Here is a 24404-nt window from a genome sequence, read left to right as displayed (position 1 = left end):
CAGCTTGCTGTGACCCTAAAGGAAGGGGATACAGGAACTTTTCATCATGTTATCACCCTTCTCACCAATCGCAGACTGTTTTACAGGAAATCATGCGCAGACCTATACAGTACAGACCAAAAGTTTGGACACACCTTCTCATTCAAAGAGTTTTCTTTATTTTCAGGACTATGAAAATTGTAGATTCACTCTGAAGGCATCAAAACTATGAATTAACACATGTGGAATTATATAATTAACAAAAAAGTGTGAAACAACTAAAAATATGTCTTATATTCTAGGTTCTTCAAAGTAGCCACCTTTTGCTTTGATTACTGCTTTGCACACTCTTGGCATTCTCTTGATGAGCTTCAAGAGGTAGTCACCGGAAATGGTTTTCACTTCACAGGTGTGCCCTGTCAGGTTTAATAAGTGGGATTTCTTGCCTTATAAATGGGGTTGGGACCATCAGTTGTGTTGTGCAGAAGTCTGGTGGATACACAGCTGATAGTCCTACTGAATAGACTGTTAGCTCCTTTTTTCTTGCCATAATACAAATTCTAAGTAAAGAAAAACGAGTGGCCATCATTACTTTAAGAAATGAAGGTCAGTCAGTCCGAACAATTGGGAAAACTTTGAAAGTGTCTCCAAGTGCCGTGGCAAAAACCATCAAGCGCTACAAAGAAACTGGCTCGCATGAGGACCGCCCCAGGAAAGGAAGACCAAGAGTCACCTCTGCTGCGGAGGATATGTTCATCCGAGTCACCAGCCTCAGAAATCGCAGGTTAACAGCAGCTCAGATTAGAGACCAGGTCAATGCCACAGAGTTCTAGCAGCAGACACCTCTACAACAACGGTTAAAAGGAGACTTTGTGCAGCAGGCCTTCATGGTAAAATAGCTGCTAGGAAACCACTGCTAAGGACAGGCAACAAGCAGAAGAGACGTGTTTGGGCTAAAGAACACAAGGAATAAACATTAGACCAGTTGAAATCTGTGCTTTGGTCTGATGAGTCCAACTTTGAGATCTTTGGTTCCAACCACCGTGTCTTTGTGCAACGCAGAAAAGGTGAACGGATGAACTCTACATGCCTGGTTCCCACCGTGAAGCATGGAGGAGGAGGTGTGATGGTGTGGGGGTGCTTTGCTGGTGACATTGTTGGGGATTTATTCAAAATTGAAGGCATTCTGAACCAGCCTGGCTACCACAGCATCTTGCAGCAGCATGCTATTCCATCCGGTTTGCGTTTAGTTAGACCATCATTTATTTTTCAACAGGACAATGACCCCAAACACACCTCCAGGCTGTGTACGGGCTATTTGACCAAGAAGGAGAGTGATGGGGTGCTACGCCAGATGACCTGGCCTCCACAGTCACCAGACCTGAACCCAATCAAGATGGTTTGGGGTGAGCTGGACCGCAGAGTGAAGGCAAAAGGGCCAACAAGTGCTAAGCATCTCTGGGAACTCCTTCAAGACTGTTGGAAGACCATTTCCGGTGACTACCACTTGAAGCTCATCAAGAGAATGCCAAGAGTGTGCAAAGCAGTAATCAAAGCAAAAGGTGGCTACTTTGAAGAACCTAGAATATAAGACATATTTTTAGTTGTTTCACACTTTTTTGTTATATAATTCCACATGTGTTAATTCATAGTTTTGATGCCTTCAGACTGAATCTACAATTTTCATAGTCTTGAACATAAAGAAAACTCTTTGAATGAGAAGGTGTGTCCAAACTTTTTGTCTGTACTGTACGTGCTGCTACAGAAATCGAAACTCCTTTTTTTTTAAAGGGGGCTTGATCATTTCGAATCGCCGGGACCTCCAACAATTAGTAGATCGAAGGAGCCAAATCCTTTCTTGGTCATTGTTTGCATAGTCACAGTAGCTCACCTGTAACGGCAGCTGTACCTGGTATTGCAGCTTGGTAGAATTTTAAGCAATCCCCCTCTACGTTCCTGCCCGGCAGGCAGCGTCGGACTGGCCCACCGGAGAACCGGAGGATTCTCCGGTGGGCCCTGGCATTTGGTGGGCCCTGGCACCTACTGGCATAAAGGGCCAGCAGTTGCCTAGGGCCCCCCACTGTTCCAGGGGCCCCCAGCCAGTGATGTGGGGGCCCTGTGCCAGCAGAGCAGCAGCGGGTGACAGGATGCAGGAGCCCCTGTCCCCACTGCTAAAGAAAAAAGAATATTCACTGCTTCCCACACCCACATGGGCGTGGGAAGCAGTGAATATCATTTCATGGTCTCCACTCCCCCAGAGGCCCGGCCCCCCCAGCACAGGAAGCTGCTATGCGGCCGTAAATCAGGGCGCCGCCCTCAACTGACCCAGAGCCCATGCCAGGGAGGATGATGAGCACGGCATGACTGCACAATGATCCCTGCCAGCTGGGCATCCACAGCCTCTACTTGTAAGTTTCCAGCTCCTACAGCTGCGCACTTACCCAGGAGATGGTGAGCGCGGAGTGCTGAAGTCCTTGCCTCCCACCAGCCTGAACCCTCGGGGAGAGGGGCCATTGAGAGTGACAGTGTGTGCCATGGTCTTGTGCACCGGACCTGCCTGCTCACCGCTCAGTGCCTGCTGCCCGGAGTGCTGCTCACCCGCCGCTGGCGTCACGTTGGAGGGTCCGGAGCCTGAATGCAGACTTGGGCCGTTGCTAGGTGACGGCGGCCGCGTTCCCTTCTTGCAGAGGTGGTCGGGATGTGGGGTCCCTGTGTGACTCACCACCCCATGCTGACGCGTGAGTCACTTATGGCCCAGACTGATCCCCACCATTGTTAGCAAGTGCATATGATCCAGCCATAAGTCAAATATGGGACCCAGGGGCCACATTTAGGCACCATTTTAAGCTACTTTTTGGTGTTACCCTGAGAATGTAAAAGATTGGCACTAAAATGTACAAATCATCATCACCATCTATCTATCTCTCTATCTATCCCATATCTATCCCATATCTATCTATCTCTATATCTATCTATCCCTTATCTATCTCTATATCTATCCATCGCTATATCTACCTCCATCCATCTATCTATCTATCTCTATATCTGTTTATCTATCTCTATATCTATATATCTATCTATCTCTATATCTATCTCTCTATCTATCTATCTATCTATCTATCTCTCTATCTCTATATATCTATCTATCTATCCCATATCTATTCCATATATATCTATTTATTATCTCTATATCTATCTCTCTATATATCTCTCTATCTGTCGATCTCTGTCTATCTCTATATCTATCTATCTCTATATCTATCTCTATATCTGTCTCTATCTCTATATCTATCATTTTCTTTCTATCTATCTATCTCTATAGCTATCTATCTTTCTCTATATATATCTATCTATCTATCTCTCATCTATGTCTCTCTATCTATCTCTATATCATCTATGTCTCTATCTATCTATCTCTATATCATCTATCTATCTCTATATCTCTCTCTATATCTCTATATTTCTGTATATCTATATATATAGCATTATACCCTATGAGGGGGCAGTGTTATACCCTATGAGGGGGTGCATTGTACCCTATGAGGGTGTGCATTATACACTGAGGGGGCAGCATTATACCCTACGAGGGAGGCAGCATTATACCCTACGAGGGAGGCAGCATTATACCCTACGAGGGAGGCAGCATTATACCCTATGAGGGGGCAGCATTATACACTATGAGGGAGACAGCATTATACCCTATGAGGGGGCAGCATTATACCTTTTGAGGGGGGCAGCATTATACCCTGTGAGGGGGCAGAATTATACCCTGTGAGGGGGCAGCATTATACCCTGTGAGGGGGCAGCATTGTACCCTATGAGGGGGGAAGCATTATACCCTATGAGGGGGCAGCATTATACCCTGTGAGGGGGGAAGCATTATACCCTATGAAGGGGCAGCATTATACCCTATGAGGGGGGCAGCATTATACCCTATGAGGGGGCAGAATTATACCCTGTGAGGGGGCAGCATTATACCCTGTGAGGGGGCAGCATTGTACCCTATGAGGGGGGAAGCATTATACCCTATGAGGGGGCAGCATTATACCCTGTGAGGGGGGAAGCATTATACCCTATGAAGGGGCAGCATTATACCCTATGAGGGGGGCAGCATTATACCCTATGAGGGGGCAGAATTATACCCTGTGAGGGGGCAGCATTATACCCTGTGAGGGGGCAGCATTGTACCCTATGAGGGGGGCAGCATTATACCCTATGAGGGGGCAGCATTATACCCTGTGTGGGGGGAAGCATTATACCCTATGAAGGGGCAGCATTATACCCTATGAGGGGGGCAGCATTATACCCTATGAGGGGGGAAGCATTATACCCTATGAGGGGGCAGCATTATACCCTATGAGGGGGCAGCATTATACCCTATGAGGGGGCAGCATTATACCCTATGAGGGGGCAGCATTATATTGTATGGAGGGCTACATTATATTCTATGAGATGGCTGCATAATATTCTATGAGGGGGAAGCATATTCTGTGAGGGGCTACATTATATTCTATGAGGGGGCTGCATTATATTCTATGAGGGGTCTACATTATATTCTATGAGGGGGCTGCTTTATATTCTATGAGGGAGGCTACCCCAACCCCTGCTACATAATTAAGACGTGTACTACCTTATATTATACCCGGATATTAGCATGTTTACCGCACAGTTGGTGGTCTTGTATTTATCTCTGTGTAGCTACATAGTGGGCCCCAAGAATGATTTTCTCTGGTGGGCCCAAGGTGCTCCAGTCCGACGCTGCCGGCAGGGATAATATTGGTTAGTCTCCCGATCCTATAATGTGTAGAAGAGATTATTTGCCATGTTGTAAGTCATTTATAAAATATGGGCAAGAAAAGTTTCCGATCTGCAATTTATCCGAAGCTAGTCGCAGACAAAAGGAACCTGAATAAAAACTTCAGTTTCTGAATGACTAATCACCCTAAACTATCTGCCCCCCTAATAACTGGTTGCACCTCTTTTAGCAGTAATCACGACGACTGACCTGTTCCTATAAATGAATCTCTGTCTTTCACATCGCTCTTGAGTTCTGCTCGCCCCATTCTTCCATGTAAAGCTGCTTTAATTCAGAAACCTTGATATGTTTTCCTCCAAGAGCGGCACATTTCTGGTCCTGTCACCGCATCTGTGCCGGGGTCATGGAGATTCCTGTGTGGCGGCATCAAACATGGCATTGATACTGCAACTACTTTTAATTATAGACTGTAGCTTTATTCAAGGTGTTAATGATCACCTTGTAATATATGACATTTTTCACATTCTTCACTGATTCCTAGGGCAGCATTTCTGAATAAAGCTTGGCGCAGGTCTGAATTTGACTTGGGTATGTGTGACGGTACATGTACAATATTCGCGGCACTGTCGTGCAGAATAACTAGGATTAGTCTATTGGGCGACAGGAATTATTGGCCTTTCTGTATTTTTCTAGATCCAGTAAAATTACACCACCAAGAAGGAAAAGTTGTGGAATAATAGAAATCACAGGATGGATAGACGGGTTACTGATCTGCAAATGATGAAAAATTAAAACAAAATTTTCAAAATATTTTGAGCCACGTGCCAAATCTCGACACCTCCAGTGTCGGCTGCTATCATTGAGGTTATTAATAGTCGTCTGAGGAAGGTTCTGTCGCTGAATGCTCTTGGGCAATTCATCAAGATCCTCTGCTGGCAGCTCCTGTGTAATCACCGATCAATGTCGTCCCAGATGTGCTGGATGGGAGACAAGTCTGGAGACGCTGCAGCCGTGGGAGCACATTTGGTCCACGCAGGCTGCTCATATTAGCACCAGCAACATGCAGCTTGTCATTGTTGTGTTGAAAAATTTGTTTTTTGGGTCCCTTTGGAGAAATGGCCACATCACTGGTTCCACCACCAATGTAACGCTGAGCTGTTAGTGAACTTGCAATGAAGACTAGAAGGTTCCAGCTACCGTACATTGTCACCCCACACCACCAGAAAGTGTTTGCCCGACATTGGGCTACTCGTGCTCCAGTGACCTCACACCATCGTTCTCGAAGGCTAGAATGGTGTAGAGCAATGTGCCAATGGATATGTATGCTATTTACATCCAGCCATCACCGGAGCTGAGGTGGGTGTCCAGTGTCAAACCTCCATCTTTTTGATATTGATGACCTATCTTGGATATAGGTAATCAGTATAGAGTAGTGAACAATCCCTTTAAATAGGAAATGTAGTTGCCCATTCTGTTTTAGTCTGCAGAATTTTCTACCTGATCATGTAACCATAAGTGTTGTGTTGTAGACATCCCGAAGAGAACAATAATGTTAAAGGGAGCCTGTCTGCTCCGAAATGAGAATATTTGGAACAGTAGAGCTGTTTAAACAGGTACCTTGATGTAGCAGAGCTGAATGTGTGGACCGCTTCTTGGGACAGCACTGCCAAGTTGGTATTCAGGCACCTTGGTATAGTAGAGCCTTCTCGTCAGAGCAGATCTTTTCTTGTGGCAAGACTACATGCAGGCATGAGGTAGCATCAAGCACATTACTACCTGAATACTCAGGCAGGGACTGCTGCCTGAGCCAGCTTTTAAATGAGTTGTCTGGACTTAGGCATGACTGCAGACTTGTGAATCCTTACAATCCCGCACACTGCGTGCTAAGGGTTCTCCGGCGGCGGGTGCGTGACTGCAAGTATGTGATTTGCAAACATAGTCACATGCTGACTAGATGTGCGCGGCCTTGCTCAATTCACAGACCGGTCACAGTCTAGTCGGAATGTGGCCACATGATCGCCTGCTGCCAGCGCCGTCATCAGAGAATCCGCACAGCGCGCTGAATTGTAGGAAAATGTTCTTCATCTATTTCTCAGTTCTAACTACGATTTAGGACAAAAAGCTTTTTAAGAGCTTGCGAAAGGTTATGCTACTTTTGTTTTTTGAGATATTCCATTCTGCAAATTAGTGATGTCCTGAAATTACAGATGCACGTACCTGACATATGACAGGACACGCTGCAGCCCATCATTTTAATTAGAAGACTTCTGAATTATGTAACTTTATCCTCATACATTTCCAAATAATTGCCGATTTAAGGAAAAAAATAAAAAAATGCTTTTTCTCAATTGCATATACTGCAGCTAAATTCCATGTGTTCTCCTATTGCACTGATCATCCTGATCTCCCTGGTTCATGTACAGAAGATCAGAACTATTCTATATCTGCAGAGCAGTAGAATTAAGGGTTGAGCGGCTGTTTTATCTCCACATAACAATGTATTGTTTAGGTTCTAATGGATCATTTATAAGAACACTAAAGTCATTGTTTTCGGCAGCACATCTCTACGTGTAATCAGGGGATGTGCTGCTGACAATACACAAAGTGTATGGGGAGCAAACTATGGTCTTGACAATTGATCACTGCATACAGTTGTTTGAAACAGTTCAGGAGCGCCCCAGTCCCCTGCCTTCGGGCCTCCTGCGTGCCAGGGAGGCGGTGTGCTCCTGAAGGATTTTTGGAGAAATCCAGAAACCAGAGCACCAGTCGTCCTCCTTTTGGTAGCTGTTAGTACAGAAAAATCACAACGTTTCGGCCACTTGGGACCTTTATCAAAAAGAGAGATGCAATTTTTATGGCTTGATGAAGGCCCTGCACAGCTGAAACGTTGTGAATTTTCTGTACTAATAAAGTTACCAAAAGGAGGACGTCTGGTGCCCTGGTACCTGGAATTCTCTGTATTGCTACAACCTTGTGTGCGGACAACAGAGCGGTGCATGGGACTCACCTATTGCCTGAATGGCTGTCACGCTGGCCCAGATTCTGCACTCTCCCCTGCCGCAACCCAGAAGCTGCTTATCTTGTGCAGCATCGGAGGAGCGCAGCGTAACTAAAGCGCCACATCCAGCGATCGAGCCCGCTTCAGAGCAGCACTTACAAGGCCTAGAATAAAAACGCTCCTCCTCTGATAGACTGCAGTGGTGGCCGGTAATCTAGGCAACGAGCAGTAAACAATAGAATAAAAAATATCTTTAACGTAGAAGTTTTTTTTTTTTTTTTTATTAAGAGAGGAATTGCAAAGATGCTTATTTTTACAAGCATTTTTGCAATTTTACCCATTTAACAAGGTGAGGCCACCACTTTAAACAAGCGACAGTGGACAGTAATCTACCCATCTAGACCTATTTTAAGATAAAAGCCTCTAAATGGAATATTACCCTCTTAAAGTCTGTATATTACATGTTTTTTTTTTTATTTTGGGCTGTAAAGAGAGCCGGTCAGGTTCATTTTACTACTGGGAAGAGTGCTCCAGTGGCAGGGGCTGGCGCTCCAGGGGTAGGGGCTGGCACGCCTGGTGCTCCAGGGGCAGGGGCTGGCGCTCCAGGGGCAGGGGCTGGCACGGCTGGCGCTCCAGGGGCAGGGGCTGGTGCTCCAGGGGTAGGGGCTGGCACTCCTGGCTCTCCAGGGGCAGGGGCTGGCGCTCCAGTGGCAGGGGCTGGCGCTCCAGTGGCAGGGGCTGGAGCTCCAGGGGTAGGGGCTGGCGCTCAAGGGGCGGGGGCTGGCACTCCTGGCGCTCCAGGGGCAGGGGCTGGCGCTCCAGGGGTAGGGGCTGGCGCTCCAATGGCAGGGGCTGGCACTGCTGGCGCTCCAGTGGCAGGGGCTGGCGCTCCAGTGGCAGGGGCTGGCGCTCCAGGGGTAGGGGCTGACACTCCTGGCACTCCAGGGGCAGGGGCTGGCGCTCCAGTGGCAGGGGCTGGCACTGCTGGCGCTCCAGGGGCAGGGGCTGGCGCTCCAATGGCAGGGGCTGGCACTGCTGGCGCTCCAGGGGCAGGGGCTGGCGCTCCAGTGGCAGGGGCTGGCACTGCTGGCGCTCCAATGGCAGGGGCAGGGGCTGGCGCTCCTGTGGCAGGGGCTGGCACTGCTGGCGCTCCAGTGACAGGGGCTGGCGCTCCAGTGGCAGGGGCAGGGGCTGGCGCTCCAGGGGCAGGGGCTGGCACTGCTGGCGCTCCAGTGGCAGGGGCTGGCACTCCAGGTATGGCTATATATTTCCATATACAATAAAACTGGTACCTGCAATGTAGAAATCAAGCTTTGAAGTCCCATACAAATTCACCTTGAAGTTCATAGGTTGTGTGTCGATGCACTTGTGCACACACATTGACACGCCCCTAATTCACTTCCGGGCTAATTTGCATATAGCTGCAAAGCTCGATTTCTCAGCTCTGGCACATCGGATTACTATAAGACTTGTATCATTCTTCTTATTCCACTAGGATGCAGACCGCCATCTCACTTGTTCCAGAATTAATGTAGCCTTGATGGGTTCCGTTTAATACTTTCGGCACATCTCGGTGGAGAGCTCGTTTTTGTGCCGTAATCTGCATAGATGGTTTATATGGCAAAGTTTATAAATTTTGTGATGTTTTTGCATAGCGGCTGCTCCCGGGTAATAAAATCTCGCCCTTCTGTTGTGCTAACAAATGAATATTCGGTGGCAGAGCCCAGCGCTTTCAGAGTGTGGCGCATTTGCATCTCTACCAGGATTTTGTTTTCTGTGAAAGTCACCAGTCTTCTGTCGGGCAGCGTGCGGGCAAGCACTTGTAATTAGTCTGCCGATTGCCTGCTCCTTCAGACTGAAGATGACCCTTCTGGATATCAGCGACAAGTTAACAGCTGGCGCATTCCCCGGTGGCCCGTTTGTCCTTTGGTTTGTAACCAACAGAGTCGCAGCTCCATCCCAAGATCCACAGCAGGACGGCCATGGCCTCCAACGCTGGACAGCAGACGAGACACTAATAAATGTGATTACAAGATGTGGGATCTGTATCAAGAAATGCTCCGCGCTCATACAGAAAATTACATCCTCCGCTGTGTCACCATTTAAAGATATATCGCCTGTTTATCTGAGGACGGCGAGCGGTGCCTTAAATCTGCAGAGCAAGACTTACCGAGCGATAGGGGAACATTCATTATCTCAGCGCTGACTGGTGCGGTTATATGGAAGGACAAAGGACAATGCTTCAGGGGGAAATATCCCAAATATTCAAAACACTGAGCCGCATGGGGTCACAATATGTGTAAGGCTAGGTGCACACGTGTGCAGAAAATTTCTGCATAAAATCAGGACACCTTCCCAGAATGTGTGCGTTTTTGCCGCTATTTTTGCGCGATTTTTTTCTGCGCGTCCCCAGACACACAGAAAATTGCCAGAAATGCGGAATTTACCGTGAAATTATGAGCATGCTGCGTTTTTTTTTTTTTTACCGCGAAGTGTTTTTTTTCACGGTAAAAAACGCATCAAAAAGTGCAAAATGCATGGGAAGCTTCTTTTAAGCGTTTTTTTTGAGCAGATTTTTTGGTAAATCCGCGGGAAAAACACGAAAAAAAAACGCTGTGTGTGAACACAGCCTAAATGTTAAATATAAAATCTGACTTCTGTGTTATAAAAAAATAAATATTACTTCTGAAATCATAGGTGAACATCCAGGTTATGGCCGCAGATCTTCTCTGTGGTTTTTTGTTGTCTTTTTTTCGATGAAAATAGGGTGTATAATACCACATTCACTTGCATTGTCAGCAGATTTGTTGGGATTTAAGATCATACTTGGTGTATCCCACCTGAAAGTGTAACATACCTCTGGTCCCTGTACTTTTGGACAACTTGATCTCATTTGATCAATGATGTGATAAATAAAAAAATCTGCAAATCGCTTTATTTATAAAATGTTACCTTACTACAAAAAAATAACTGCAGCGCACGGACCGATGCATGATCTTTTTTTTTTTTTTTTTTTTTTTTTTTTTTACTTGTTTTTTTTTTTGTTTATAACTTGCTGTCCACTGCCTGTTGTCAAGTGTAATCCGTGACTAGCAGCAGACACCCTGAGAATGATGACCGGAAGTCAGGGATTGTTTGTGTGTCTTTACAGGAAGTGGAGGCGAGTCTTTTACTTTACCGGTAGTGATGGCGGGTCTTTATCCCTTTACAGGAAGTGGTGGCGAGTCTTTTACCTTACTGGAAGTGGGTGTGGGAGCTTTCTATTTACAGGAAGTGGGGGAGAAGTTGGTCCCTCTACAGGAAATTAGGTCGTTTGTGGCTGTGGGTCCTTAGCTCTCTACAAGATGTAGGGGCAGGTCTTTGTCCTTCTACAGGAAGTGGGGATCGGTCTTTGGCCCTTTACAGGAAGTGAGGGTTTGTCTTTGTCCTTCTACAGGAAGTGGGGATCGGTCTTTGGCCCTTTACAGGAAGTGAGGGTTTGTCTTTGTCCTCCTACAGGAAGTGGGGATTTGTCTTTGTCCTACAGGAAGTGGGGATCGGTCTTTGGCCCTTTACAGGAAGTGAGGGTTTGTCTTTGTCCTTCTACAGGAAGTGGGGATCGGTCTTTGGCCCTTTACAGGAAGTGAGGGTTTGTCTTTGTCCTTCTACAGGAAGTGGGGATCGGTCTTTGGCCCTTTACAGGAAGTGAGGGTTTGTCTTTGTTCTTCTACAGGAAGTGGGGATCGGTCTTTGGCCCTTTACAGGAAGTGAGGGTTTGTCTTTGTCCTTCTACAGGAAGTGGGGATCGGTCTTTGTCCCTCTACAGGAAGTAGGGATTGGTCTGTGTCCCTCAACATCAGGGTTCCCCAACTCCAGTCCTCAAGGCCCACCAACAGATCATGTTTTCAGGATTTCCTTTGTATTGCACAGGTGAAGCAATTATCACCTGAGCAATACTAAGGAAATCCTGAAAACATGATCTGTTGGTGGGCCTTGAGGACTGGAGTTGGGGAACCCTGCTCTACATGAAATGGTTTGGGTCCTCATCTCTCTACAAGAAGTGGGGCGGCTCAGTCTCTCTGCAGGAAATGGAGAGGATGATTTTCTTTCTGCAGAATGTGGTAGTGGGTCTTTGTGTCTCTCTACAATTGCAAAGTGTCTATACGGGTAGTGGATGCTTTTGCCTTTTTACAGGAAGTAGGGCCAGGTCTTTGTCTCTCTACAGAAAGTGGGGGGCAGCAATGTCTCTTTACAGGAAGTGGGGAGGGTCTTTGTCTCACTACAGGACGTGAGAGCGGCTCTTTGTCTCTCTGCTTCTGCTCTACTGTCTTTCAAATTATAAATGACATACTGAAATTCTCTGCCTTTCCATTATCAGTTCAAGGCAAGCAAGCCATTGGACCTTACAAGGAGCAATGCATGCTGGGAAAGTAGGTAGAGGAAGATCTAGCACCTATAATGCTGGCAGAGTTCTGATAAAGACATATCTCACACTCAAACAGTGGATGGAAAATTAGAGAATGAAAAGCGGGTCAGTTCCAGGACATTTTAGGTGGTAGTTGGCAACAAAAATAGTATTACCTTGTAGGATAGGAAGGCCATGCATTTCTAAAGGTCTTGTTTAAAAATGACAAGTATGAACTAAATAATACAAAAAAAACAACAAAAACATAAAGTTAAGTTGATGGCACGCCCTGTGCACTGGTCGAGTGTTCCTCTGCACGGGGCAGTCAGATGCGATTGTTCCACGTGTAAACTGTTTTCTATATTACATTGTTTAAACTTAGTAAAATCTACTAGACTCATTAGCTCATGAAATACTGGCCACACTGAATGCGACCGTAGCAAACAATTGTGACCTATTTATCCTTTGACACCACCTACAGCATAACGTTCTGGGGTCTAAAAAAGATGGGTGACAGCCCCTCACGTTGTGTTATCATTCCTCCGAAATAAGGCAGAAATCCTCTTTAAAAATTATTTGTGATTGTCATTACCTTCTTGCTGCTTTTTGTCTCATTTTGATGGCAGGTGCATCTCGTAGCGCTGACTTTGGCAGGTATCTGCTTTTTTCCGACACTTTTTTTTAATAATTATTGTTCTTTTCGTTTTAGGTTTTGCTCGTCCTGGATACGCAGACTCAGGAGACCTTTATTTTAAAAGTGAGTATGTGTAGGAGGTGATGAAGCTTATATTTCATAGCTCCTAAGGATGAGTCCACCCTCATTTAAAGAGCCCTGTGCGGTGGACAAATTCCCTTTAAACTGCCTTCTCCTAGGCTGCCCCAGTCAATACTGCCTGCAGATGCCCAGTCATTTCCATTTACTGTCTTGCCAATTGATATGCGGGGATCAGATTACAGAGAACTCGTCACCTCTACTAACATGTCTGTTTTAGTAAATACTTTTATTTCCCTGTGAAATTTAACTTTACTTAGAATTCCATATTGTGCCGCTCCTCTGTTCCTCCTCCTGGGAGGGTATGCGGTGCCATTCCCGCGTGTCCCTACGCATTGTGACAGTGTCGGCGCTGATCGGACACCGTCTAAATGTGTGGAGACACGCCCTCTTGACTAAGAGAATGGAAATGCCTAGTTTGACATAAGAATAACCAAATACATGTATTTATTGAAACGGAAATATAAGAAAAGCGGGCGGGGGCTCCCTTTTATCATTTTCATCTTTTCATATGCTCCTTATTTTTATATTTTTTATTTATTTTTTTTTAAGAGCTTTTGAATTTTTTATTTTTTAATTTGGGTCATCTGTGGTTGATGCCTATTTAAAGGCCCCGTTACACGCAACGATATTGTGAACAATATCGTTGCAACGTCACCAGTTTGGTGACGTTGCAGCGATGTCGAAACGACATCGTTGCGTGTGACACGTAGCAACGATCAGTTGGCCGATCGTTAATCGTTGCCTAATGGCCTGGGCCATAAATCTATCGTTGGTCTCCCGCTGGGCAGCACCCATCGCTGCGAGAGACCAATGATCAGCGAGCTCCCAGTGCCATACAGCAGATGCTGGGAGCTGGTATCCAGGGTAAAAAGCGGGTATCTAAGAGCGCTCGTTGGTCCTGATCGCTGGTGAGTCTACCTAACTATGTCCCAGCGATCCCATCCACGTCGGATTGTTGGTGGGATCGCTGGGACATTGAAGCGCGTAACGGGGCCTTTAGCCTGCGTAGAACCGCTCACAGACCTAGTCTTTCACCTTGGAGACCAGTCCATGTCTTGCGTGATCGGCCATAATATTTTGAATAGCCATGCGTTTCACCTGTAGCGGCCAGATCTGGCTTCTTCTGGGGATAAACACTGATGGTCAGAGCCAAATGGAGAAACTGAGCCTGTGATGATCGCAGGGATGGCTTCTGTTTTAAAAGGTGGCTGAATTCTCCTTACTCGACCGCTACATCCACATAGGCATCTATGAGGCTGTTGAGGTCGGGTCTCCGAGACCCGCTGACAATTGTCAAACTTATCAAACCAGACCAAAAGTCCCCAGTTTTTTATCTTATTTTTTTTCAACTCTTCCCCTGAATTTTGCGGGGTGTGTGTGGTGTGTTTTTTTTTTTTTTTTTTTTTTTTTTTAAATTTGCCATTAGGCTCAAGAGATATGGGGGCCTTATTATTTATAGCTGTTTTTTATGGTCTTAACAAGGAGGCGTGGCTCATAAGGTAATGATGCAGAGCAGTATAAAGACACGCCCCAGAGGATCTTGTGAGCCATTTCCTCTTGGAAAGACCATCAAAATTTGCACAAAATAGAAAGGCCCATATCTCTGGAACCAGATGTCAGATTTAAAAAAAAAATAAAAAATAAAAATGGAATACTCGGATGAGCACCAGGAATAAAAGACCAAAAATTAGCAACTTTTGACTTGGTGATGGGTCCTCTTTACGTCCAGGCACCTATAAGATTTCTCCCCTTTACTTAGGAATATTCTATGTAATGATCCTCACATGATCGAGGCAGATTATCATCCTTTAGAAATGACAGAAATCTTATTTGACTATGACAGTGAGGAATCAATACATGACATATGTGAAAAAAAAAAAGTAACTCTTCATTACCTGTCCTGATCCTCCCTCCATTAGTCTTTATATACCAGAGCTGTATTCACAATTCTGCAGGTCATCATTGGAAACTCATATTACCTGGTCTCATATTACCTGCTATTCCTAAGTAATGTGCTGCCGAGAACTAAGTGATCCAAACACTTGAGCGAGTGTGAAAGATAAATCTGATCTTTTCCTGCAGCATCTTACTCCACTCTCCCTATAGAAAGTACAAGCACACTCATTGGAACCAAGCATGCATGTGTATGAGGGAGTCGATGAGAACTGTCGGCCAAGAGGGTGCAGACACCTTAAGGTTTAAAGTCCTGGAAGCATTTAATTTTTTAATTTCAGGAAAAGTAGAATAGGAGTAGGACCTGCCATATTTTATGCAACCAGTTCTACAATTTTTTTTTTAAATTTTATCACTTTATTCATGTTCCCTTGGGGACGTAACTACATCGGTTGCAGGATTTGCTGTCATACCCCGGATGCTAAATCTTAGAGGGGTCCCAAAAGGTCCATGAAAAGACCAATACTGTTAAAGACTAGTCGGGGACCCTTGTTGGAGATTTTTGCATTGGGGCCAGCAAGTAATGCGATGGTTCTCCATCATAGTGATAGTTGGGTCACTCCCTTCATTATAGAGACTAGCTGCATAAAGCCGTACGCACGATGGTTCCTTAAGTCGACTCGTCCTCCTATGTGCATGCAGAAAATAAAGCCATAGAGAGGTCGGCGGCAGAGTACACAAAGTGTCACTCTGATGACTTAGTTTGAGAGTGAGATACTAATAAAAACGTTGACCCGTGTAATTGATTTTAATGGTAGCTTTGTGCCATCTTCTGTTCTCTGGATACCTGCCAGATGCCTTCAGCCGAGCCTCAGGGGATCGAAGGACACGGAGGAGCAGATGAGCTGCTTCTGCGCAGCCCACAGTCGCTCGGACAGATTAGTTTGGTTGATAAACATAAAGCTCAGCGGGATCCAAAGGAAGCTCAGGGTACAACTGACCTTTCTGTTCTCTGTCAGGGTCTGAGGAAGAGCAGCGAGGAGTCCGGGAGCAGAAAGACTATCATTCCCCGCTGCGTGCCCAACATGGTCTGTCTGCACAAGTACATCATCTCGGAGGAGTCTGTATTCCTGGTGCTGCAGCACGCCGAAGGTCGGTCACTGTATCAAAGACGTTTGCAAATGCGGCGCTTAGCTAGGACTCTGAGGTCGCGGAGATCGCCCGCGCTCATGCGGTGGGCCGCCATTTATCACACTCAGCGGTGCAAGCCTCGCCATGAATACATAAGATAACGAGAGCATGCTTTGTTACAAAGTCTCTGATTTCGGGGATTTACCTTGTAGTTTGTAACTTCTTGCCGTTTTACAGGTCTATGGTTGGTTCTTCAGGCCACCTTTATAAGCTGCCATCCTTGGGATGACGGATATCTAAAAAGCATTCCCCAAAATTACTAAAACACGGCTGCTTTATTTTATAAGCCGCGCCGCACTTATCTGATTTGAAGCCCTGTTTTCTTCAAGGGTTTTCCTATCTCGTCAGACGATGATGTAATATCAGTTTTATGATCCACCCCGATCCTGAGAACGAAGGGCGCTTTCTGCACTGGATCACATGATGCATGCACTTTTAGCTTTTCCACTCTCCAGGTAAAAAGTTGATGGGGAGGCAGCACGTCGGTGGTCCCTTTATTATCAGTATCTTGGGGTTTTAGGCGTCGGACTCTCCCACCAATTATATGGCGACTAGTGATGAGCGGATGTGCTGGGATAAGGTGTTATCTGAGCATGCTCTGGTGCTAATAGTGTCTTCGGCATGCTCAAAAAACATGTTCCAGTCCCCGCAGCTGCATGTCTCCCGGCTGTTCGACAGCCACAACACATGCAGGGATTGTCTAACAAACGGGTAATCCTGCATGTCTTGTAGCTGTTCAACAGTGAGACATGCAGCCGCGGGGACGTATTTTTGGAGCACGCCAAACACATTGGATTAGCACCCGAGCATGGCGGATAACGCCTTATCCTAGCACCGTCGCTCATCACTAGTAGCGACACGACAACACTTGATAAGAGTGGAAAAATCCAGTTATATGGAGCTTGTAAAGCGCAGACATGACGTCCTCCAAGTGAGAGACTCTAGGTGTGATTGTTTTTCCACACTGTCGGACCCCTCACTTCCTTTTCTACTGACTCCGAATCTCTAATCTGAAAATATGCAAATTATAATATGAAAGTGAGTCCCAAAAGAGCGACACTTGTCCATTGCTCGCCCAGATGCCTCGATGGCTGACGTCCGCTCCTGTGGTCTGCGTTGCATTGGAAGTTGAGACCTTTATAAATGTTTTGTTAATAAGAGGGGGTTATCTCATCATACAACCCCCCACGGAGAGCTAAGCTGATCTGGCGAACAGTCGCATCCGTACATTTCCTCTGCAGTTGACTATATCCTTATACCCGAATTCTGTCTATGAAAATTGTCTGTTTGTGTGACGCAAAGTATTTAAAGGCAACAAGTCGAATGATTCATCCTGGCCGAACTGGGAGTGGATCCAGGCATATAAGTGGTGCGGATACTGGCACGGGGGCAGAAGTGGGGTCCAGGCACATAAGTGGTGTGAATAAAGGCATGGTACAGATAGTGGGGAGTCCAGGCTCAGGGAAGGAAGTGTGTGTACGGGGGGGGGCAGAGGTTCCAGGTATCGTGGTTAGCGCTCCAGAAACAGGGGCTAGCTTTTCAGGTACAGGGGCTGGTGCTCCCAGGTTCAGAGGCTGGCGCTATGGCTATATAGTTCCATATACAATGGTGTGGATAAAGGCATGGTGAAGGCAGTGGGAGGTCCAGGCACGAGGAAAGAAAGTGGGGGGGGGGGGGTCCAGGCCCGAGGAAAGAAAGTGGGGGGGGCAGGCATGGGGAAGGAAGTGAGGTCCAGGCACAGGGATGGAAGTGGGTCCAGGCACACAAGTGGTGTGGATAAAGGCATGGTGAAGGCAGTGGGGGGTCCAGGCATGAGGAAAGAAAGTGGAGGGGGAGGGGGTCCAGGCACGGGGAAGGAAGTGGGGTGGGTCCAGGCATCACAGGGAAGGAAATGGGGGTCCAGGCACAGGGAAGGAAGTGGGGGGGTCCAGGCAGGGGACAGAAGTGGGGGGTCCAGGCACGGGGAAAGAAGTGGGGGTCCAGGCACCGGGGAAGGAAGTGTGGGGGGGGGTTCCAGGCACCGGGGAAGGAAGGGGGGGTCCAGGCATAGAGGAAAGAAGTGTGTGGGGGGGGAGGCCAGGCACGGGAAAGGAAGTGGCATCCTGGCATGGGAATTGGGGTTCAGAAATGAGTAATTGGGTCCAGCACTGGAAGTAAAGTGAGGTCCAGACACATGGAGAGAAATGGATCCAGACACCAGACGTGGAGTTGGTCAGGGTACAGGAAGTGGTGTGCATTCAAGCATGAGAAAGAGTGGGGGGGGGAGATATCTGTCAATCAAGTTGAACAAATTGATAAGTTATGTTTTCTTTTGAACGCCACAGCATTTAGAATAGTTATTTTCTTTAAACGGAGTCTCTGATTTGACCGACATGAATTTCTTTACGAGTTCCACTCTTCACTTATTTTCTATCATCCAATAGAAAACTAAGGTTAAAATTAAATTTACAAAAAAAAAAAAAACCCCTACACATACCAAGGTTTAATTTTTGGATCTCCTTATGTCATATTTCCGAATCTAATGGTGGATCATGAATATGTATTCAATGGGAGTCAGGTAATTTAGTGGCTGAAAACTCCTCTGATGGGAACAAAGGATCGGGCATGTTGAAATCCAGCATGCCCGATCCTGCTTTCCTTTAATATCTGCCATTAGAGGAGAGATTGGACACCTCCACTCACATTTGTCTGTTCCTTTTGAGTGGCAGAAGGATGCAAATGTCACCAGCCATCTTTTCATTTTAGACCGGCAGTTCGGGTTCCATCCGTTATTCTGGATCGCTCTTTAATAACACGGAGGCCGTGGAAGTTCTGTGTATTCAGAAAGCACGATGAAATACAAAGCTCACCATCTAATTTTTTTTTTCTTATTCGTGAGTCTTTGCCAAGTCCTTCCATTCCCGTTAAGAGTTTCACTGCTGGAATAAAAAGAAACTACCTAATTCCCAGCTGACTTCATTAGTATGTCGTCTTCTTTTTAACAAGAGGAGATTGTGCCGAACATTTTAACATTCAACATTAATCCTGCAATATTACTGCTAACAATACAGCCAGTGGCGACGCATATGGACACAAAGCAGAAATCCACTCGTACACGCAGTAAAAGTGCTTGTGATGTCCTCTTTTTTTGTGTTCCGATTCCCCTCCACGTGTGCGGAGCAGGTGGCAAATGAAATGTAATTGTCACACCTGGATGGCGATGACTCACTTAGAAGAGCTGCCGCAGTCTTCACCCTTTCAGTACTGGGATGATGTGAAGTTTGCTTGGTTTGACCATGTAGAGCGAGGCCAAGGTGGTCCACAGTGTCTTACCATACATAATATTTAAAACTACACAGTTTACAGATGTCTGTCGAATGTTTTGGGTTCACAGGCGTTGCAAGGACAAAAGCACAACATCCGTACCCCTAGAAATGGATAGTTCTCCATTCAAACTCAAAAAAAAGTGTTGTTACGAAACAGTGATACTTTAATCCATATAAGAATGAAATCCTGGAAAAATATCGACAGACTACGTGTTTTGAATCCTTATGTGTGAACGGTTCATGAGTAAGAATCATTCGAAACGCGTAACTAATTTATTTTTCTTATGCCAGGATGTAATTTTTCAATGGATTAAATAAGATATTGTTGTTTTTTAAAACATTTTTTTTTAATTTTTTTTTTTTTTTTTTTTAGAGAGCCAACTTTGTGCTTCTGCTTCATCCAGTCTAGCGGAAACTAAAGTGAGGTGCAGTGTCTATGGGATACTGCAATTTACCAGGGATCCTCACAAGGAAGTTTGGACTCTCCCCCCTTCCCCACCGCCCCACAATCATGATCCTCAAAATAGACAATGGTTGGTAGCGAGATACTGCAGTGAATTTACGACTCATAAAGTAAGAATGGGCTGTCAGAGTAAAAGGATCAATCAATCGGGTGTTGCAGTCAAAATTCATACCAGGAGTCAAAACCATGAAACAGATGAAAGAACGACAATCCAAAGTGCAAAAGAAAACACGGAGTCAACATAGTTTTATAAAAGGCTAGATTCAATAATTGTATAGAAACTGATACTTGGGAATAAGTGAGAGACATGGATGGGCTATATAGGAGTCCTGGTGCCATCATCAGTAGCATGGGAGTAGCCTGTTAAAATGCTACAGGAAAATAAAGTAAGATGTGATATCAGAACATGGCGACACTACTAGCTGAGGGGTCATTCTGTGGTGACCTTCAGCATGGCACTGTTTTTGTGACTCTCATGGTGGGTATACCTTAACAGAGGGGCCAGAAGACCGCAGTATCTGGTTTCATGAACTCCTGCACTGGTTAATGGTTCTTCACCATCGTATTAAGCAGTACAGTTTTTTTTCCTTGATAGCAGTGCAAGGTTTAATCTGTTCAGTTGGAGCTTTCCTACCTGGATTGTCTCAGCTGTTCAGTGTTGGCTACTCCCCTATGAGTATGTCTATAAATATATATATATACCACCAACTTTAGTGATTGCCAGTGATAGTTCTTACTGCCTGGTTCTGGAATTGGTGGTGTGGTTGGAGTCTTGTCTGTGTGCACATCCTCATCCTCTCCTGTTTGGTTTCCCCTTCCTTGTACTCCCCTATATCCCACTCTGTTTGGTGTGTGAATTTTGTATGGCTGGTATTTTCATTTATCCCTGCCCGTCTTCCCTTGTTTGGTTAGTGTGTTCCTATACACTTAAGCTTCCCACTACGCTGGGTGAGGGAGGGGACAGATCAGAGTTGATATAGGAGCATAGCAAGGCATGTGAACCTGACTTCTCCACCTTCAGGAGTAATCTGGAGGAGGGACAGGGATAGACTAGGGCGGTCCTAGCGGTAGGGACACTTTATGCGCCCATAGTCCCCAGACCATCGTGACACATGAGTGGTCTAATCAGGTAGAGGACACGTGCTAAATGAATAAAAAAAAAAACTAGCACAAGAAGTAGTAGACCTTTCAAGTTCACATACTGGTACTTCTGAAGCACGTAATTTGGAAATATCCTCTACGCTTTGTTGAAATACTGGTTGCCCAGATTCAAAGTATCTCTCAATCAATTTTATTACAAGAAATGTTCATCGGGAGAATCAGGGATTGAGTTTTCTTTGTACAATGTTTTTATACCAACCGGAGACCACCATGCGCAGTGTCGGGCTTCTGCTTGAGTGAGATAGAGTACCGTACATTTCTGGAGGGATAAATGTGATGACCAACTGGCAGTCGGGAGGACAAATCCGATTTTCTCCCAGAAGAATGCTGCGTGCCCCAGATGCCTGGTGCCAACTGTGGAAGATGGGTAATGGTCTGGGGGCTGTTTTTTTTTCGTGGCTTGGGCTACATAGTTTCAATAATGGTAAATCTTTTTGCAACATGGATGTAGAAGAGGAAATTCAGTGAGTACATAGAAAGGTGATGATCTCTTGATCTTCTGATGTCTTGACGTGATTGATCCATTATATTTTCTGGAAAAAAAAAAAAAAAAGATGGAGATTAAAATTTCAGGTCAGCAATTTGTACCTGGTAGTAAAAAAAAAATGCTGCCTTCTATATTGGGAGATGGCTTTGGTCTGGGACAGATACTTTTAAATATTTTTTTTCTTTAGATCCGGCACCCTATGGTTCCGATATGTTACCAGTCCAGAGCGTGTTAAAAATAGTTTCAGACCTTTTGTTTTAATGTGAAATCGTCTGAATCTCACAGGAATATCATAGAATGTTGAAAAGGCTGAGATGGAGGAATCCAAAAAAGGGGGGAGCAAAAATGGGGAGAACAATGGAGCCTGGCTAGTTGGCTCGGGGGTGCAAGAGTGTTAGGATGCCTGGTAAATAGTTCAATATGTGCAAGTTTTGGAATAATATTGTCTTAGTATCAGTACAGCATTCCCAAGATGAGTATGTTTTTAATTTAATTTTTTGTAAGAGTTCTGATTTGCCGAAAACAGTCATTTTAGGCAAATTACCCCAATTTATCTTTGACCTTATCACCTAAATTATTTTTTGATCATTAAAACCAGATCTTGAACCATATTGATTTTTTTTTTTAATACTTTGCAATTACTATTTTGCATAGTATTGTTATCTTGCTTGATTTCAGTTTAACAGAAGTTAGAGATAAGGGGTCATATTCATCAAGAATGGCGTTTTGATTTTGAGAGTAGTATGATGTAGGGGCTGAGTCCCTGATTCCATCAATGTGTCACTTACTGGTCTACATGCTGTCATTTTGATACCATCTCTGTTTTCTCTGCTGCAGATCTAGCAGAGCTCTGAATGCTGAGCTGTGTATAACCCCACCCACACTGCTGATTGGCAGCTTTCTGTGTACACTGTCAGTGGTGGGGGTGTGGTTACAGAGAGCAGTTGGCTAGTCGGAGGCACCTAGTCATGTAGTGATAATCTCCTGCTGATGAAACACTGATTGTATTGAAACAGAAACATAGCCTTGGTAACTGACACATCACTGGATTCAGGGTCTCTCCCCCTACATCACGCTTTTAAAACTCAGATAAAATAACAAAAACCTTCTGACTGATTTCCTTTAATGTGGCTCATCTATGAGATGCTGTGTACTACTGCCAGAGTTCCATGCCAGCCAGGTGATGCTGTACGTTTCTGTAAAAATTTGTTCCATTTAGTTGTGTAAAATTTTGATGGTTTTTTTTGGGGGTGCTTAGTCATGCCTTGTCCTTATCGAGCTGCACCCATTTTTACTAAAAATTGGAGCAGCTGACTTGGGCTGGCACAAAAATATCAACAGTTGCAACATTTTTGCACAATTCAAAGTTGCGATTTATGCTAGAATTCTGGTGAAAAATTCTCGATAAATCGGCCAATAATTTTCAACAGCGGCAAGGACCAGATACAAGAATAGTCTGAAGATGTTGATTGACGTCTATGGGGAAGTAATGTGGGGAGAATACATTGGGACGGGAAGCCGTGACCATCACCCCTTGTCAACGTTGGATCTGGCATTATTCCTGTAATTGTGATGATTGTGAGATGACTGCTGGGAAAGTGATCACTACCGATCAAGAAGTCTCAGTTTGTTGTGAGTCTAAGTGGTCGGTGAAAACCAAACTAAGATATAGAAAACTCGTTGAGTTGTAAGAAGCCACGCTTCTGGTCACCGCAACGTTTCAGGTGATAAACCCTTCATCAGGCATTTGACTACTGGTGAAGAAGCACTATGATTGGGTCAAAGAATTTTAAGGCTCGTGCAGACGTCCGTGGATCTCGGTCCGAGCAATGCACAGACTGCTTGTGGGTTCACAACCGGGGCATAACAGCGTAATAACTTTCTGTGAGGTTATCATTCTTGGGTCGGAACACCCAGGGCCAGTCTGCCCATTGCCATCCGTAAGCGGACCGAGATTCATGAAGGTCTTTGTGAGCCATTATGGTCCAGGGCGGTCTACCCTTGAAGAAGACCGGTCAGCTGTTTGCGAGGACAAGAGATGTTGGCGGCGGTGCTTCCACCTTGGGAAGCTCATCATAGACATTAGATGGCTGTCGGACAGACAGACGTTCACAGGATGGAAATCTCCTGACTACCCCGTGTAAATGAACTCTCTTTTCCGTCAAACGTTCCTGTGCTCACTATGAGAGTGCTGCAAACAGTCTCCTCTGGTAGCGGCTAATCTCATCTCCAGATAAAAGGATCAGCTGTTGAAATTTAGCAGGCCAGACCCTTTTCTTCCACAAATATCATCTGTCTTGAAACAGGCGACAACCATAGACATGGGAGTTTAATATTTTGTAAATATCCCTGATTCTGACACTCTTTTCCGTTTTGCACTGCGATACTGCAATACAGAGATATTCACATTTGTTTCTTTTGGAAGGCAGTATGTGAAATTTCTCCTTATAGCGCAACCAGGTGTTTCTTCAGTGTCTTCTCATCCCTCCCTCATAGATGGTACCAATCACAGCTCGGCAGCTGATCTAGAAGTTCAGCAGTCTCAGCCGCTTCTAAGTCGTGAATGGCAGCATCTGGGAAGAAGGGATGAAAGGGAGCTCCCCCAGGGAAGACTCTGCTTGTAGTGCAACAGGGCCTTTCTTTAGAGATTTCACATACTGCGCTCCAAAAGCAACAAATCTAAATATCTCTACAATGGAGCAAGATAGAGCAAAGCGGAAGAATCAGGAGAGCTTAGAGATATTTAAAATGCGTTAAACGCAATTTTTTTTTTCGGCAAGTGGCAGGCTCTCAATGAAGAACAACTGCAAAAAACACCATATAAAACGCAAAGGCCCCCCCACAAGAAAAACAATGTGAAGAAAGGTATGTTAACACTGAACTTTGTGTCATGGATTTTCCTGAGTAAGTCCAAAAATGTCATTAAAAAAAAAAAATGTTCTTTTTCACATGGAACTTTTTGTTCTGATTCTAAAGGTTCAGTAATCAAATATGAAACCTTTCTTTTTTTTT

The 24404-nt window shown here is 45.3% G+C and overlaps 1 protein-coding gene across 1 annotated transcript in view; it reads left to right on the top strand.

Annotated features, from left to right (window-relative positions):
• RPS6KC1 (ribosomal protein S6 kinase C1) overlaps positions 1-24404 on the top strand; it is a 165100-nt gene that overhangs the window by 92293 nt on the left and 48403 nt on the right. The window contains exons 10-11 of the mRNA XM_073553364.1: positions 12827-12874; positions 15805-15937. Coding sequence (XP_073409465.1) covers positions 12827-12874; positions 15805-15937 — 181 coding nt within the window. The remainder of the gene's footprint in view (positions 1-12826; positions 12875-15804; positions 15938-24404) is intronic.

This window comes from Dendrobates tinctorius, unplaced genomic scaffold (genome assembly GCF_039654945.1).
Source record: "Dendrobates tinctorius isolate UK_male_01 unplaced genomic scaffold, ASM3965494v1 ptg000201l, whole genome shotgun sequence".
Classification (NCBI taxonomy): Eukaryota; Metazoa; Chordata; class Amphibia; order Anura; family Dendrobatidae; genus Dendrobates; species Dendrobates tinctorius.
This window is presented reverse-complemented; position numbering and strand designations above follow the sequence as displayed.